Source organism: Gavialis gangeticus, unplaced genomic scaffold (genome assembly GCF_001723915.1).
Source record: "Gavialis gangeticus isolate Ggan-Ray unplaced genomic scaffold, GavGan_comp1, whole genome shotgun sequence".
NCBI lineage: Eukaryota > Metazoa > Chordata > Crocodylia > Gavialidae > Gavialis > Gavialis gangeticus.
Genome location: NW_017729022.1, coordinates 136,733,334 through 136,747,415, shown reverse-complemented (window position 1 = coordinate 136,747,415; position 14,082 = coordinate 136,733,334). Strand labels below are relative to the sequence as shown.

At 45.1% G+C, this 14,082-nt stretch overlaps 1 protein-coding gene across 3 annotated transcripts in view; it reads right to left on the bottom strand.

The window, feature by feature from the left end:
• The window catches only part of ANKEF1 (ankyrin repeat and EF-hand domain containing 1), a 61,053-nt gene that overhangs the window by 33,340 nt on the left and 13,631 nt on the right, over positions 1 to 14,082 (bottom strand). For 2 of the 3 annotated variants that reach the window (XM_019516228.1, XM_019516229.1), the window contains exons 2-6: positions 11,295 to 11,682; positions 10,436 to 10,635; positions 6,960 to 7,109; positions 5,981 to 6,104; positions 4,231 to 5,047 (exon numbers count right to left, since the gene is read on the bottom strand). In XM_019516228.1, the coding sequence (XP_019371773.1) occupies positions 4,231 to 5,047; positions 5,981 to 6,104; positions 6,960 to 7,109; positions 10,436 to 10,635; positions 11,295 to 11,640 (1,637 nt within the window). In that variant the 5' untranslated portion in view covers positions 11,641 to 11,682. The remainder of the gene's footprint in view (positions 1 to 4,230; positions 5,048 to 5,980; positions 6,105 to 6,959; positions 7,110 to 10,435; positions 10,636 to 11,294; positions 11,683 to 14,082) is intronic. The other variant, XM_019516230.1, reaches the window with a different exon arrangement.

Sequence of the window (14,082 nt, the reverse complement as noted above, 5' to 3'; positions counted from 1 at the left end):
CCTTTGTCTTCTTCAAGGAAGCACATCCACTTGTATTCTGAAAAATGGCAGTCTTAAAGAGGGCAAGACCAGTTAGGTCAGGGATGGTCAACCTGTGGCATGCATATGCCACAAGTGGAATGAGGAGCCTCTATGAGTGGCAAAGGGCAGATCAAAGAGGGGATAGGGAGCACAGTGGCAGCTAGGAAAGAAGCAGAAAGCAGACCGGGGAGGTAGCATAGGGTAGGGAGCAGAAACCAGAGCACCAGATCAGTCAGAGGAAGGGAATAGGAGTAGCACTCGAGGAATGTACAGGGCTAATTTTTGGCACATTTGCCAAAAATGTTGGCCCCCACGCTGACCTAGATTTCACAATATATTTAACAAATGCATATTCAATAATGAAATGGACTCCTGAAAATACTCATAATTGCTTTTATCTCTGAACTCCTTCTCTCCCTATAGATTACCACATGTCCAATGTAAATTACAATAATCCAATCTGAATAGACTGTCTGCAGTGACATATGTAGTCCAACTGAAGACCCAGCCCTACAGGTGCGTGCAGCTTTAAGTTAAAAAAGTTATAATATTTGAGCATTCCATTTAAATTATTAAGAGCTGGAGAGGTGACTACTGAAACTCCCACACTGGTGTGGTTACATGGAGCTTTAAACATTGTTTATCCTGCCCAGCAATGTATTGGTGATGGAATGACAGTCATAAAATGTGCAATTGGAAAGAGAGTAAGAGTTAGGTCAGTAAAAGGAGCATGAATATTTCATGTTGATACAGAACAGAAATAATCAGTATTGCAGCAATTTTGTTGGCATAGCAGCTTCATCAAATATAGAGTGAGCTCAAATGCTGATAATTCCTTACACTTTCTATAGCTTTCATTCTGACTTCTCTTCCATCTATCATTTGGGTTAAATTTTTGTGTGCGTTTCCTCAGTTTTTAGTATTTCCCCATCAAGATTTTTTGCATTTCCTTTCCATTTTATTCACTCTCAATATTTTTTACAGGAAAGTAATATGCAATGAATAGTATTAATAAGAATGTAGCAATTTGAAAAGTATTGTCCAATCACAGGGAACCTAAAATTATGGGAGTTTCGCAAGGATGCAAGAGTCCATTGATACAGGAGTGGGACCCAGGTGTGATACTACTGTTTTGTTATATCCTTAAATGGAGGTCAGAATAGCGGGGAAACCCTCTACCCTGTAAGATCAAGCAGTTCTCCTGAAATGGCTAAGGGAACCCTTGAGAGGGGACACTGAAAACCAAGGGCTCGTGAGCAGAACCCAGTGGTTCTTACCCCAGTGATCAAATGGATGAAAGATGCTTCTTTCATATCTTCAAATAAGTCACCAGTCCCATTAATAATCATCCCCAAGTATAAGGTCTCCAGTAATCCCAAGACATGGATTGACAAGAGAGAAAAACCCTCGGAGGGTTTTCCACACACACACACACACGCACACACACATACACAACAACTCTATCAGTTCTATTGCATCTGATACTGTGTGAAGTCAGCAAAGGTTTGCTGAAACCAGGACAGGTTAATTTGCCCTATGAGCACAATGCGTAAACCACTAAGGATTAAAAGACTTAAACCTTCATGCAAAAATATGTATCCTGCCAATGTCGTTGGGATTACTCAACTAGTAAAGGTACACATCTGCCTAAGTCTCTGCAGGACTACAAGTAATGGCTCATTCTTAGACACAAGCCATATGGTTTCTGGCTAGTTACGCTCAGGTAATGTAATGCTTATTATGTTTAAAATTAAGAGAATGGCTTTTTCAAAATCACAGTTGTGTGTAGCAACTTGTTGCATATATCTTAACATACTTTTTTTTTCTTCTTTATGAATAGACACCCTGACAGTTCCTGCCCTGGTTCTATAGCTGTTCATATAATAGTTTAAATGATATTTTTCTAATTTGTCAACTCTTGCTCAAAATAAAATCTTACATTTTATTATTTACATTTCCCAAGCATCTACGTCAACTACAGTTTCCTATAGAATGTCTGAAGTAGAAAAAATATTAGGTTGCAACATGTGACTGCAGCCTCATTCCTAATATATTTATTATATTCCATGTCAGCTATATGGCATATCAGCTGAGGGTGTAACTGAGGGTACAATTTTTGAGGGCAAAGTCACCTGGATGTATTGTGAGTTCTGCAACAGAGAAGTTTCAGAATTTTTCAGAAAGCATCCACTAACTGGGAATTCAGCAGTTTTTGAAACTCAAAGGGAGGTGTTGAGTACCTGCATTTCACATGGACTAAAATCGGATAGTTTTCTGACACCCCCAAAATTCAGCCATAGGATATGAGCAAAAGCTTTGCCTTGAACCATTTCTACAAGTCACCATTAGGTGGCCCATTTTTCCACCTTCAAAATATGAATGTGTGTAACAGGGGGGGCTTCCCGGGGCCGATCAGAAGTTGGCCTGCCTGCCTGTTTCTGGGCTAACACCCACCTCTCCTGCCTGCCACACCTTGTTGTTAAATAATTAGGGTCTTAATTAGGCGGGAGGTTGCCCTTTGAATGCCCTGTTCTACTGGGCCTATGTATGCAGCTTCAACCACCCCTGTACTGCATCTCAACACTCGCTGATATTTTTAACAGCTGTGCTCTGCTCCAGCATGAGGCCAGGCCCAGCTCAGAACAGTTTTAGGCCTCTCATTTTCTGCCCTGTACGGGCTGCACTCAGACCATCTCCCTTTCACTGAGGCCTCTCTCACTCCGCTGCCTCTCACACGGTCTCTCTTACCGCCCCTTGCAGGGCCACACTTGTACTGCCCCTCCTTTTCCATGGGACCTCACTTACCCTGCCCTCACCCAGAGCATCCTTGGGCTTGTTCGCCTGCACTCCCTGGGCAGCAAGCGCGTGGGCTCTTGGGCCTCTCCCATGGACCTCATCTGAGCGAGCGCTAGGCGGTTTGCAGAACACTGGACTAACTCTGCCTCTGGTCTCTCACTGGGTCACTCCCCGGCTGCTCTCAATCAGGGGCTCCTGACTTGCCCCATTGTTTACTTGCAGTTCTTCCTCAGCCGCTCCACCCAATCAGCCTCTGGCCCACCTGTGGCCTCAGGCACCCAAAGGCTTACCTCGACCTAACTTGGCCCCCATGTTAGCAGGACCTACCCTCAAGCCCCCTGCTCACTGGGGCCCACTTCACACCCTTTCCTCAATGGGTGTCATCTCAGGCCCCCATGTTTGCAGGACCTCAATACTGCCCCTCTCTACTCAACCCTCTCTCCAGGACCTACCCACTGACACTGTTGTGCAGGCTGCTAGGTGCACCTCTGCACCCCCCTCTGCACCCCGCCTCCACTGAAGCACATACTCTGCCTCTCCACTGGGCCTGGGGTCGAACACCCCCACAGGCTCAGGTGTCACTCACCAGCACACCTTGGCCCACCATTCACACTCTCCAGGGTCTTGCACTCCACATGAGCTCAGGTGGCCACAGCTGTGCCTGGCCCCAAACTGCTTCCGATGATAAATAACCCACCCGAAGGTGGGGGCTGGTGTTAAGGCACCCCTCCTCGCCTTTCACCAGGGTAGTAACTGGCCTGGCATTTCTGAAGGACTGTTTCACCACAAACAGCCCCACCAGGCCAGCAGGGTGCAGTTTTAGATCATGCCCAGAACCAAGACTCTTGTAGCCATCTCCATAAGCTCTTTCCCTTACCTCCTAGTGTTACCGGAGCAGCAGCTCCACCGGGAGATGTTGTTTCCTCAGTGCCAGGCAGCAGACTGCTGCCTCTAGCTCTGCTGGCCTGAATCTTAAAATGACCACTCATCAGAGCTGGTACCACACCTGTCGGTTGCCTCTTCATGTTCTTAAAGCAGCAGACACCAAAGGTGCTTTGCCACACACCTTCCCCCTTAAAATAGTTCCTGGGGAAGGTTTCTCCTGCTGCTCCACCAAAGCAGGTTCCCCTCAGAGGCTGTGAAAGCCCTCGAGTGGCAAGCACCCCCCAAAGGTGCTCCACCTCAATAAGAATGAAGATGATGCAGTGATGACAAAAAAGAGAACCATACCTAATAGGGGGACATGAATATAAATTAACTACTGTTTGCAGTTTGTTCAGATTTTAGACTGATGAATAAAAATAGAAGAAGAGTGGGCAGTATTTATCACAGCCAACCATTAAAAATATACCCTATACTAAACCCCCTAAAAACTACTCCCCAACAATTAAAATCTTTAAGAAGTGTCTTTACCCCTTTTCTAGAAGATATTTAACAGCATCCATGTTCCCACTTCCACATGCTACCATCAAAGGGGTTTTGTAATGTAAATCTCTTACGTCCACTGGCACTCCCTCCTCAAAAGCTTTTTTCAGAGATGCAATGTCTCCTGCTTTAACAAGGAAGTTAATATTGGTGAAAGTCTTCCCTGGCTCATCAATATACCATGCGGAGTCATCCTGCACAGGATGTTCAGGTGGATGATCCCGATTGAAACGGTTGCTATCGGTAGCATTCTGAAAGGTCTCAATCATGTACATAGGCCCGCCATCTTTTCGGCGTGGGCATTCATTCTCTGGAATGACACAAATTGGCATGGGGATGGTAAACTTCCCTTTCTTGGCTTTCCCTCTTTTTCCTTTCTTCTTTTTTGGTCCAAAAGATGTAATGAGGTAGGCTTTTTGCAAGTATCTGGAACCTTTAAAAAATTCTTCAGTGTTAACTCCCCCAGCACGAGTTTTTTCATGTGCATGGGCAATTGTTTGTATTTGCTCACCATCCACAAAGGCACACTTTTCTTGAACGATTGATATAAAATCATCTTTGGTTACTGTCCCATCCCCTCTGTCGACCACTTCAAACGCCTCACGAAGTGCTGCCTGATGTTCTAAGGACCAATCGTACAGCCTTATCGACCACTGTGGGTTGGCCTCTTTCACTCCAGGTTTAGAGTACTTATCAAAGAGCCGTTCAATTTTACGCAGTTCCTTTGCTGCTGCTTTAAAGCCACCTTCTTTGGCAATGATTCTTGGGGTCTTTGTTAATAGATTCTTCCATTTGGGATCACAACCTACCATTAGAGAAATTATTTTAGTGAAAATACTGGGTCCACCAAACTAGCTGAGCCTGAATACAGATTTTCAATATGCTGCTGTAGATAATGAATTAGTAGTTTATCATTTTATACTGTCTTAAGTATGAAGATAAATGTTACAGCAAATTACATTTTATAAATTGTGATAAAGTAGTGGTTAAAAATATCCATGTGTGTGTGGGCATGCACACATGTACACTTATGTAAGGCTTTTGAAATGTTTATTTAACCAGTAATAAACCTGGAAAATCAAAATTGAAGTTGAAAATGTCATTCTTAACTCACTGTTTTGTACTTAAGAACTACAGTTTGGCTATCTGAAATGCTGTTGCTTATAGTGTTTCGACCTCAAGAACAGAGAACAGGATTTTTCAGAATCAAGTGAAATCAATGAAATGTTCCGAGGCTACACTGGATTCAATATAATCAAAAAATTATAATAATTCAATATAATAAAAAATGAGGCTCTCCATGACTCAGTTCCATTGTTCAGATCCTTTAAGTATTTGGAAATAAACACATTAACTTGATTTTGAAATGTAATGGGAATATAGAAGCTGTGAAGGTTTCAACAGCAGCTTTGGACAGTTCTGGAGGCATTTAATCTATCCCATGCTAACAGAATATTTTCCCTAGCTGCTATGCCTAAATGTTTACTCCAGTCTGGTATTAAATTACACAAATCCACTGAGCTTCCACTACTTCTCTTGAGAACTATTCTGCCCTGTCAGTGTCTCAGCCACATTAGTAGGAAAATTTCCTGACAGCTTGTTAGTGAATTTAGTATTCATTTAAAGATGCCAAAGTGACAGCCCTAGAGAGTCAAGTCTGCCTTTTGTGTGGAAGTGAAATCCTATATTTAACACAGAAGAATTTGCATGATGTTTGTAAATACACTCTTTTATTTACCTCTTTGTCCTATAAATTTGCAGCAATCTGCAAACCCCCCTGCAGCAGCATAGTGAAGTGGTGTATTCCCATTCATGGCAATCAGCCCCACATCTCCATTATAGGCAGAAATAATCCTCAGAATCTAGGAAAGAAATGTCAGTGCCATCAAATACCTGTACTAAATATGTTGAGGTAACAGGGGGAGGGAATTGTTTTAAGTAACTGAAACATTGTGTAAGCCATGCTCAACCATCTTGTTCTTTGCCCTCCCTACCACTTTGTCCACATATAAAAGATTATGAGAGAGTGCTATGATGATGTAGCAAACCTGTGTCCCTGAAACCTGGTAATAATAGCTTCTGTTTTTATTTGCTTCCCAAGTTCAATCTCGGCTGTTACCAACCCATGCAGGGGACTGCCTTTAAAACAGAGCAATTACATGCTATAAATAAATGGAAGAATTCCAGTATAGATCTAAAACAAAGAAGGCACAAGTTGGGTAGAATATGTCATCAGGCTTCTCCACAGCAGAATTATATAGATATTCTGGGGAGAAAGGAAGAGCTGCTAATAACCAGTTTCTTCATCTGTGTTGAAATAATGGCTTTTCCCAGTCATTATCTTGTACCCACTCACACCTTAAAAACAGTAGGATTAGATGAAGGAAGGGCAGCTGCTTCCCCCACCATGCACACCTCCAAACTTTCCTTTCATGTTCTCTACCCATAATAGAAACACCTCCTCCGTTGGCAGGCTGCACCTCGTGAGACATCATCTTTCTGGAGGGAATCACCCACGTAAGGCAGATGGGAAAGAGCCCACATGTATCGATACCTCAGAAAAAACTGTTGAACAATCGTGAGGGGGAAAAATTCATTGTTTCTGAAGGCCCTGTGATGATTTGATAGAAGCTATTCCTGAATACTGACCGTTCTACTTAAATCCAAAAGGACTAGGTAGCTTTGCAGTAAGGTGTCGGTACAATCTACTAAGATACCTCAAAAAAGCCTCCTTTGGCTGCAAAATGGGCAGCATTGTGCCTTTCATTGTCAAACAGGTTAACATCTCCTCCTTTCTCAAGTATGCCACACACCACCTCCAGGACACCTTCTCTGGCTGCTTCCATTAAGGCTGTACGACCGGTCACCTGCAAATTAAGCAGATCAGTTTTGCATCAGTATTCTTGCTAACTGGCACAAGCCAGTGTTGCAGGTGGTTATCAGAACTAGAGGCCTCCTTTGCGCATTGCAAAGTAGTAAGAGACGCTGCCGGCTTTACATTTCCAAAGTCTTTTGCAGTTTACATTTAGGAACCTGATACTGCAGCCTTCAGAACATGAGCAGTCAAGCCCACAGGCTCAATGCTGCAAGCAGATGCACACATAACTGGCTGCATGCATGACACTGAACAACCACACTGAAGTCAATGTCCCTTCTTACATGAGGAAAATTGCACATGCACTTTATTAGCAGATAGGTCCCTACTGAAAAGTGTCTAGCTCCCACTGAAGGTATTCTATACTACTTTCCTTTTCTTGCTCTGCACAAGCCAGGTCCTGAGAATAAGGGAATGCAGCTGCCTCAGATCAGTCTTGCATACAAGCCTGGCACTGCCCTCAGTTCTCTGTCTTGGGGCCCTCTCTCTGCTTTGCTTCTGGGATGTGATGTATTTGGAGCAGGAGCATGAAGTGGGGCATGCCTCACAGTGTCACTCCTGGGCACAGAGGTGGCGTATGCAAACCCTCAGACACTTACATTCGTGGGCAGGTTTTTCGTAAGGGCTTCTCACCCAGCAATTCCCAGTGTTATCAGGTGCTGAAAGAGATTGCCAGACTCTCACTCAAGAGTTAAACAACCATGGAAACACACGTAAAAGAGATGGCTGTTATTTCTGCGTGAGAGATGACATTAAAAAAAAGCAAAAAGGGTCATAATCCAGCCAATGCAAAGAACTTTGAGCAGCAGTGCCTGAAAAGTACTTGTGTTGGCCACCTGCCTTCCTGTCATAAAAAAGGCCAGAATCCAAGAAGATTGGTCTAATTTTCTTCCCTGGCAGGGAAGAACAACAAGCCTAACTGGGGGAGTGATCTTTCAGGGGAAGGTGAGGTTTGGCGAATTCTACTACTAACATTATATTCTTGAGCAAAGCTGCCATCTTCTATTACACCGACACCACATCTGTACTGGATAGTCAGGCATGTTTTGCTATGGCAGAACATACATTCTGAAGATTACTTGACTTTGGTTGGCTTTGGTTGGCTTTGGTTGGGAAAAATATAGATAATATATCTTGATTGCATATCTCAGTGGCATGTGTTCTCTCTGCCTTTGCTCAAGCAAGCCCTCAGATAATGCTGGGGTGATGGCTGGAGCATGGTTTTAAGCCTCAAAACTCAAGAAAGATCATCACAAAGATAAGGTTTCATGTAAAGGATACATAATTTACTGGTCTATGCACCAATTCAAATATAAATTAATGCATTAACTGAACCACTACTTTTCTGTGTTAGCTGCCTCTGGACTTCGCCTCTTGCAAAAGTGTTTAAGGGACAGGGAAATACAGCCTAGAATTATTAGGATTAACTGTTGTCCCTGCATCCCAGAGGTGGTGGAATATCACTAGAATAAATATTTCATTTGTGAAGCACTTGGGGATGAGAGATGCTGCATCCATGTAAAATATAACAGTGTTCTTGCCTGACATGGGACAGGCCCCTGCCGTCTCCCTGGACATGGTAGCCAGGCAATACAACTGACCTCTTTTGACAATTACTTTGTCAAAGGAAGAGCCACACTGTTTGAACTCAGCTAAACTGTGAGTCACAGCAAATAGAAAAGTCTTTGTCCTGGGGAGCCAATTGAGTGAAAATGGAAGTCATCTGATCTTGAATGAATTGTAAAGAGAAAAAGAGTTCCAAGAGCCCGGTGGATCTGCGGCATGGTCCCCTGGTGAAGGTACTGATTGAATAGAAAAGAATTGATCTTGTGAATTCAAAAGCTCTGATTTCAGATGTTTCATATTGTCTATTGGTGTCCACCTACCACCAGAAAACGAGAGGCCAGAGACTGATTACAGTATATACACAGAGAAACAATCAGACAGCTGGATTATTCCTCAATGAATAAGGTCTATTTTACAGGTAATTTGGAGGTAGGAGGCTGTGCAAGACAGAGGTAGCTGCGGTAACTGCTGGCCAGGAACTCCACAAGCGGGCAAGCAGGCTGAATGTTGCTGAAGCACAGGGAGTTTGCTGCAGGGCAGTGCTGTGAACTTCTCCAACCTAGCTTCAATTCACTGACTGACTTGGCAGAGGACCAGGGCAGTGACCCTTCACTATTCCAAGTGGAGGATCTTGCACTATTAGCAAGGGCCAGACCCTCCTATTAGGTGCCCCAGTGTGATCCTGTTCCATCCTGCTTGAGTCCCTGAAAAGCCATTTCTGAAAAGGCATGTGGATCCTCCTTTCTCTGATTTAGTCTTAAGTCTAAAATGAGGGATATATTATAAAAACATGGATTCGTGGTTTTCTAGTAACAGGGCAGGGTACAACAGGTTTGCACTTAGGTACCTAAAAGCACCTAGCCCTAACTCTCCCCTTTCTCTGCACTTTGGAGTTTGCATTATCATTAGCATAGCTCTAATCAGCAGACACACTCAAACTGAAAGCAGTCAGAGCTGAACAGGGAGGGGGCAGCTAGCAGTGCATTCTTTGCATCTCACTCCCCCACCTGGTTTGAGATTTGTCTCAATCTTCAGGCCTTCAGGGTAGAGAGCTAACCCCATCTATTTTCTATGGCTCACCGTGGGAAGCAAAAAGAGTAGTTAGGCATGGCATGTGTGGAGAGAAGAAATTTTTAGATTGGGTAATTTTAGGAATAAGGATGAGGGTATGCTTCTGCACTGGTGGGTATCTGAAGCACAGGGAATGCTGAATATGCTGATGGTACTGGGCCAGCTATTTTTTTTCTTTTTATTCATGCCTCTGAAACAAATGGTCTGGATTATGGCAATCTCCTGCTCAGATGAACAAAGGACAGGGAGGACAAAGTAAAGGGTTTCTTGTAGTTTCTCACCCCCTTGTTCCCATGTAGCCACATTATAGCTTTAAATTTATTGGATATTATTTTGGCATTTGAAACCATAGGCTAGATCCTCAGCTGGTATAAAATGGCACAGCACTACTGAAGCCACAGCAACATATACCTTTTGGAAAACTATACACACCTTCTAGGAAACTAGCATTTTATATATATATAACTGGATCCACTGTCCAGGCACAGGACATCCATTTAAATAAATCCAAAATGATGAAGTTGTTGCACTGCTTTTTAAATGCCTGTCTGCTGCTGCTATTGTTATTCCAACATAAAGATTTTTGGTCATATGCTGTAGTGGTCTTACATCTACATTACAGTAATAAATATTTACATCTACATTACAGCAATAAATATTTAATTATAGGAGTGTTCCTACTGGGTTCATTGCATTGGGGTCTGCTCCTTTTTCCAAGAATCTCAGGCAGATGTCTTTAATCTCATGGGCTTGTTCACAGGCTTGCAGAAATACCGGCTTCCCATCGAGAGTGCAGTTGTTAACATCTGCACCATATTCTAAGACAGTCTTAATGCAACGGTAGTGCCGTTTTGTGGGTAAAATGCAGTAGAACAAAATACCTGCAACAAAAAAACCCCAAGAAATGCTGTTAAGATATAAATATTCAGAGCCTGGAATAAATATTGAGGAATTTTCTTTTGGCCCTAATCAATTAATCTGGTCAGAAAGTGTAAGTAATGTTGACACAGACCCATTAACTTCTCAGGTTTTAAAGTGCTATCTGTGTGAATTCAACTTCAAGATAAGAGCATAGAAAGGAACATATGAAATACTCTTTGGATTTCAGTGTGGAGTAACCAATATTCAACCAAATCAGGCCATCAGTATTTAGACATTTACAAAGCTAATTTGTAGCTCTTCCCAATATTTAGAGGCCTGATCCAGAGAAAGTGATTATACTTGCAATGCTACATAAGCCCTTATGAAAGCCCTTCTCTTGGGTCAAATGGTGTAGCCACCCCCCCCCTTTTCTAGCCTGAATGCTAAATAAACACCAAACCCTCATATATTCAGTATCAAGTCACAGGCTTAATGCTGAGCCAAAAAAAAAATAGTGATGCAGGCATAGGTTCTTTATGTAGACCAGACATTGCCACTAAAGGTGGACTTACTATGCATGGTCAGCCTGCAACATGTGTTGAGAAATCAAAATGCAGTTTGTGTTTGATCCTGGCTCTACCAAGATATTTCTATCCAACAGGCTTAAGCAGGACTCTACCTTTTCCTTCATTATCAACGATGGTCATGTTTGCTCCAGACTTTGCCAATATACCCAAGGCTAAGTCATGGCCCAGCTCAGCTGCTTTCATCACAGCCGTGCGCCCCATCCGGTCCTGAACATTAGTATAAGCTCCTTGTTCTATCAGGAAGTTGCACATGTCAATGTCATTTGCAATGCAGGCTAAATGAAGGGCAGTCTCTCCATTGGTGGGCTCGGTGAAATTAATGAGGTCTTGGAATCCAAGCTTAGTCATCTTTTCTATCTGCTTCTTATCCCTCTGGCGAACGCACTGTAGGACTTTGTAGATCTGCAAGTGTTCAAGTCTTTTGTCTGCTAAAGACATTTTCGATCAGCTGATGTGGGTTGTCCTCCAGAGAAGAACTTTCTGGGCACAAACCATGTAACTTCCCTACTGGGACAAAATTACATGAAGTTATTCTCCTTGCAAGCAATAATAGTTTGGATCCAAAGCACCTACCACTCAAGGCTTCAGGGGCACTAAGCCCCCCATGGTTCTTGATTGGGCCATTCTGTGCATGTTTAAGATGGACATAGTAAAAAGAAGGGTTAAAGATCTGCCAGGCCTTCTGGCCCATTAGGGGAAGGCACAGCAAGTTATGTAGCCAACAGAATCCAAAGGAGTGATGTGGTTGGCATTCTGTCTGGACACCTTTGAATCCCCAACCAGGTATTCCTTTACTTGGACTGACTGGATGCAGCCTTTAGCACAGGGATATCAAAATCATACAGCCCCGCAGGCTAGATAAGTGGCATAGGACTGGACCATAGGCTAGATCAGAAGCACAGGGCCAGCCCCACAGACTGCGTGGGCCCCATGGACCTTCCCTGCTTCCCCCTGCATGCCAGATCTAGTGGCCACAGCGCACAGTCCAGCTGGTCCAGGACTGCATTCCATGTGGTACTCACTCTGGCCAGCCTAGGACACAAGCCACACACAGTGACTGCTCCAGCCAGTCTGGAGTGGACACCGCATGCAGCGTGGGTCCTGAACCAGCTGGAGCAAGCACTGGAGCTGGCATGCAGGGCACCCATGAAGCATGCCCCCTCCCACCCTTCATGTTGGATCCAGTGCCTGCTCTGGCTGGTCTGAGACTGCCACAGCAGTGCCCATCTGAAGCAGGCCACTTGTGACTTGTGTTCTGCACTGGCTGGACTGGGTAATAGATCCTGCATGTAATGGGATTAGGGTCCTGGACAGGCAGGGCCAGATGATGGGGCTTGGGCATGTGGGCCTGTCGCAGAGCACTTAGGTGCCCTGCGCCTGAGGACAGGGATGGCTCCAGAGAGCCCCTAGTGGTGAGAAGGGGGAGGCGCAGCCACCAGTCACCAGGGCAGCACAGGTGCTGGTTGCCGGGGCAACCGGCGAAACCCCCTGACAGGAAGGGGCAGGGCTTAGCTCTCCTTAAAACCCAGGCAGGAGGCTAGGGTGGCAGTTCCTCCTCTGACAGCCAAGGAGTGAGGAGTTCAGCCAGTGCAGAGAGAAGGCCAAGGTTTGGCTGCACGAGTATCCGCAGATTGCTGCTGGAGTATTTTTGCCTGGCAGGGATTAACGGTTGTACCAGATGGTCTAGTTTTATGTTATAGCCCGGGGGCTTTGTGTTTTGTGTTCACTGTTTAACCGGAGGACTGGGTGAGGCTAAAAGGGGTGGAGGAGGCCTCACAGGGACTCCCCAGTAGCGTGGGGGGTTCCTGGCACTGAAGAAGGTGCAGTATGTTGCGGGGTGCATTGGCCTAGCCCCGAGAGTGGTGAGGAGCCCCGAGAGTGGCCGAGGGAACCCGAGAGGGCGGAGGGGCGGCAAGGAGCCCCGAGAGTGGCCGAGGGACCCCGAGAGGGTGGAGGGGCGGCAAGGAGCCCGGAGGGCAAGAAGAGGGCCGAGACATAACAGGGCCAGTCAGATCACACCAGCACCATCTGCAAGGCTTGGGCTGCGGTGTAGGGGAGGAAAAGGAGCCGCAGATAGCGCCCCCTGTCATCGGGGCACGTAGAAATGGGCAGCCTCCCGCTAATTACAACAATCTATTAATTAAATAAGATCAAGGTGTGGCAGAAGAGTAAGCCGGGACAAGACACAAGCATGCATTCGAGCGAGGTTTTATTGGCCAGGTATGATGGGGGAAGTTGCAAGATACTGCGCTTCGTGTCCTGTCTGCCAAAAAACAAACCCAAGGCAGCCCACAAGAGCCCCTTCAGTCCCGATGCCTCTGGTGGAGGTTCCCTTTGAGAGGGTGGCAGTGGACATCATCGGGCCACTCCCTTGAAGTAGCACAGGAAACCAGTACATATTGGTCTTATTGGATTATGCGATGCGGTACCCGGAAGCTGTGCCAATGCGGACAGTGTCCGCACCAAAGGTGGCCAATGAACTCTTGAAAATATTCTCCTGGGTAGGACTCCCTAGAGAACTTCTGACCAATCAGGGAATGAATTTTACGTCACGTGTATTTGAGGCCGTGAGTAAAGCCTTGGGGATTAAGCATCTGAAGATGGCTGTGTATCATCCCCAAACAGACGGGCTGGTGGAACGGTTTAATCAGACGCTGAAACAGATGCTGAGAAAGTTCGTGGTAGAGAGCCCTCAAAATTGGGGAGGGCTCCTCAATTGGGAATGATACCTCCTCTTCTGTTTGCAGTACGAGAGGCACCCCAGGCCTCCACTGGGTTTTCACCTTTTGAATTATTGTACGGTCGGCAACCGAGGGGAATCCTGGATCTAATTAAAGAGAGGTGGGAAGAACTTCATTCAATATGTGATCCAACTGCGGG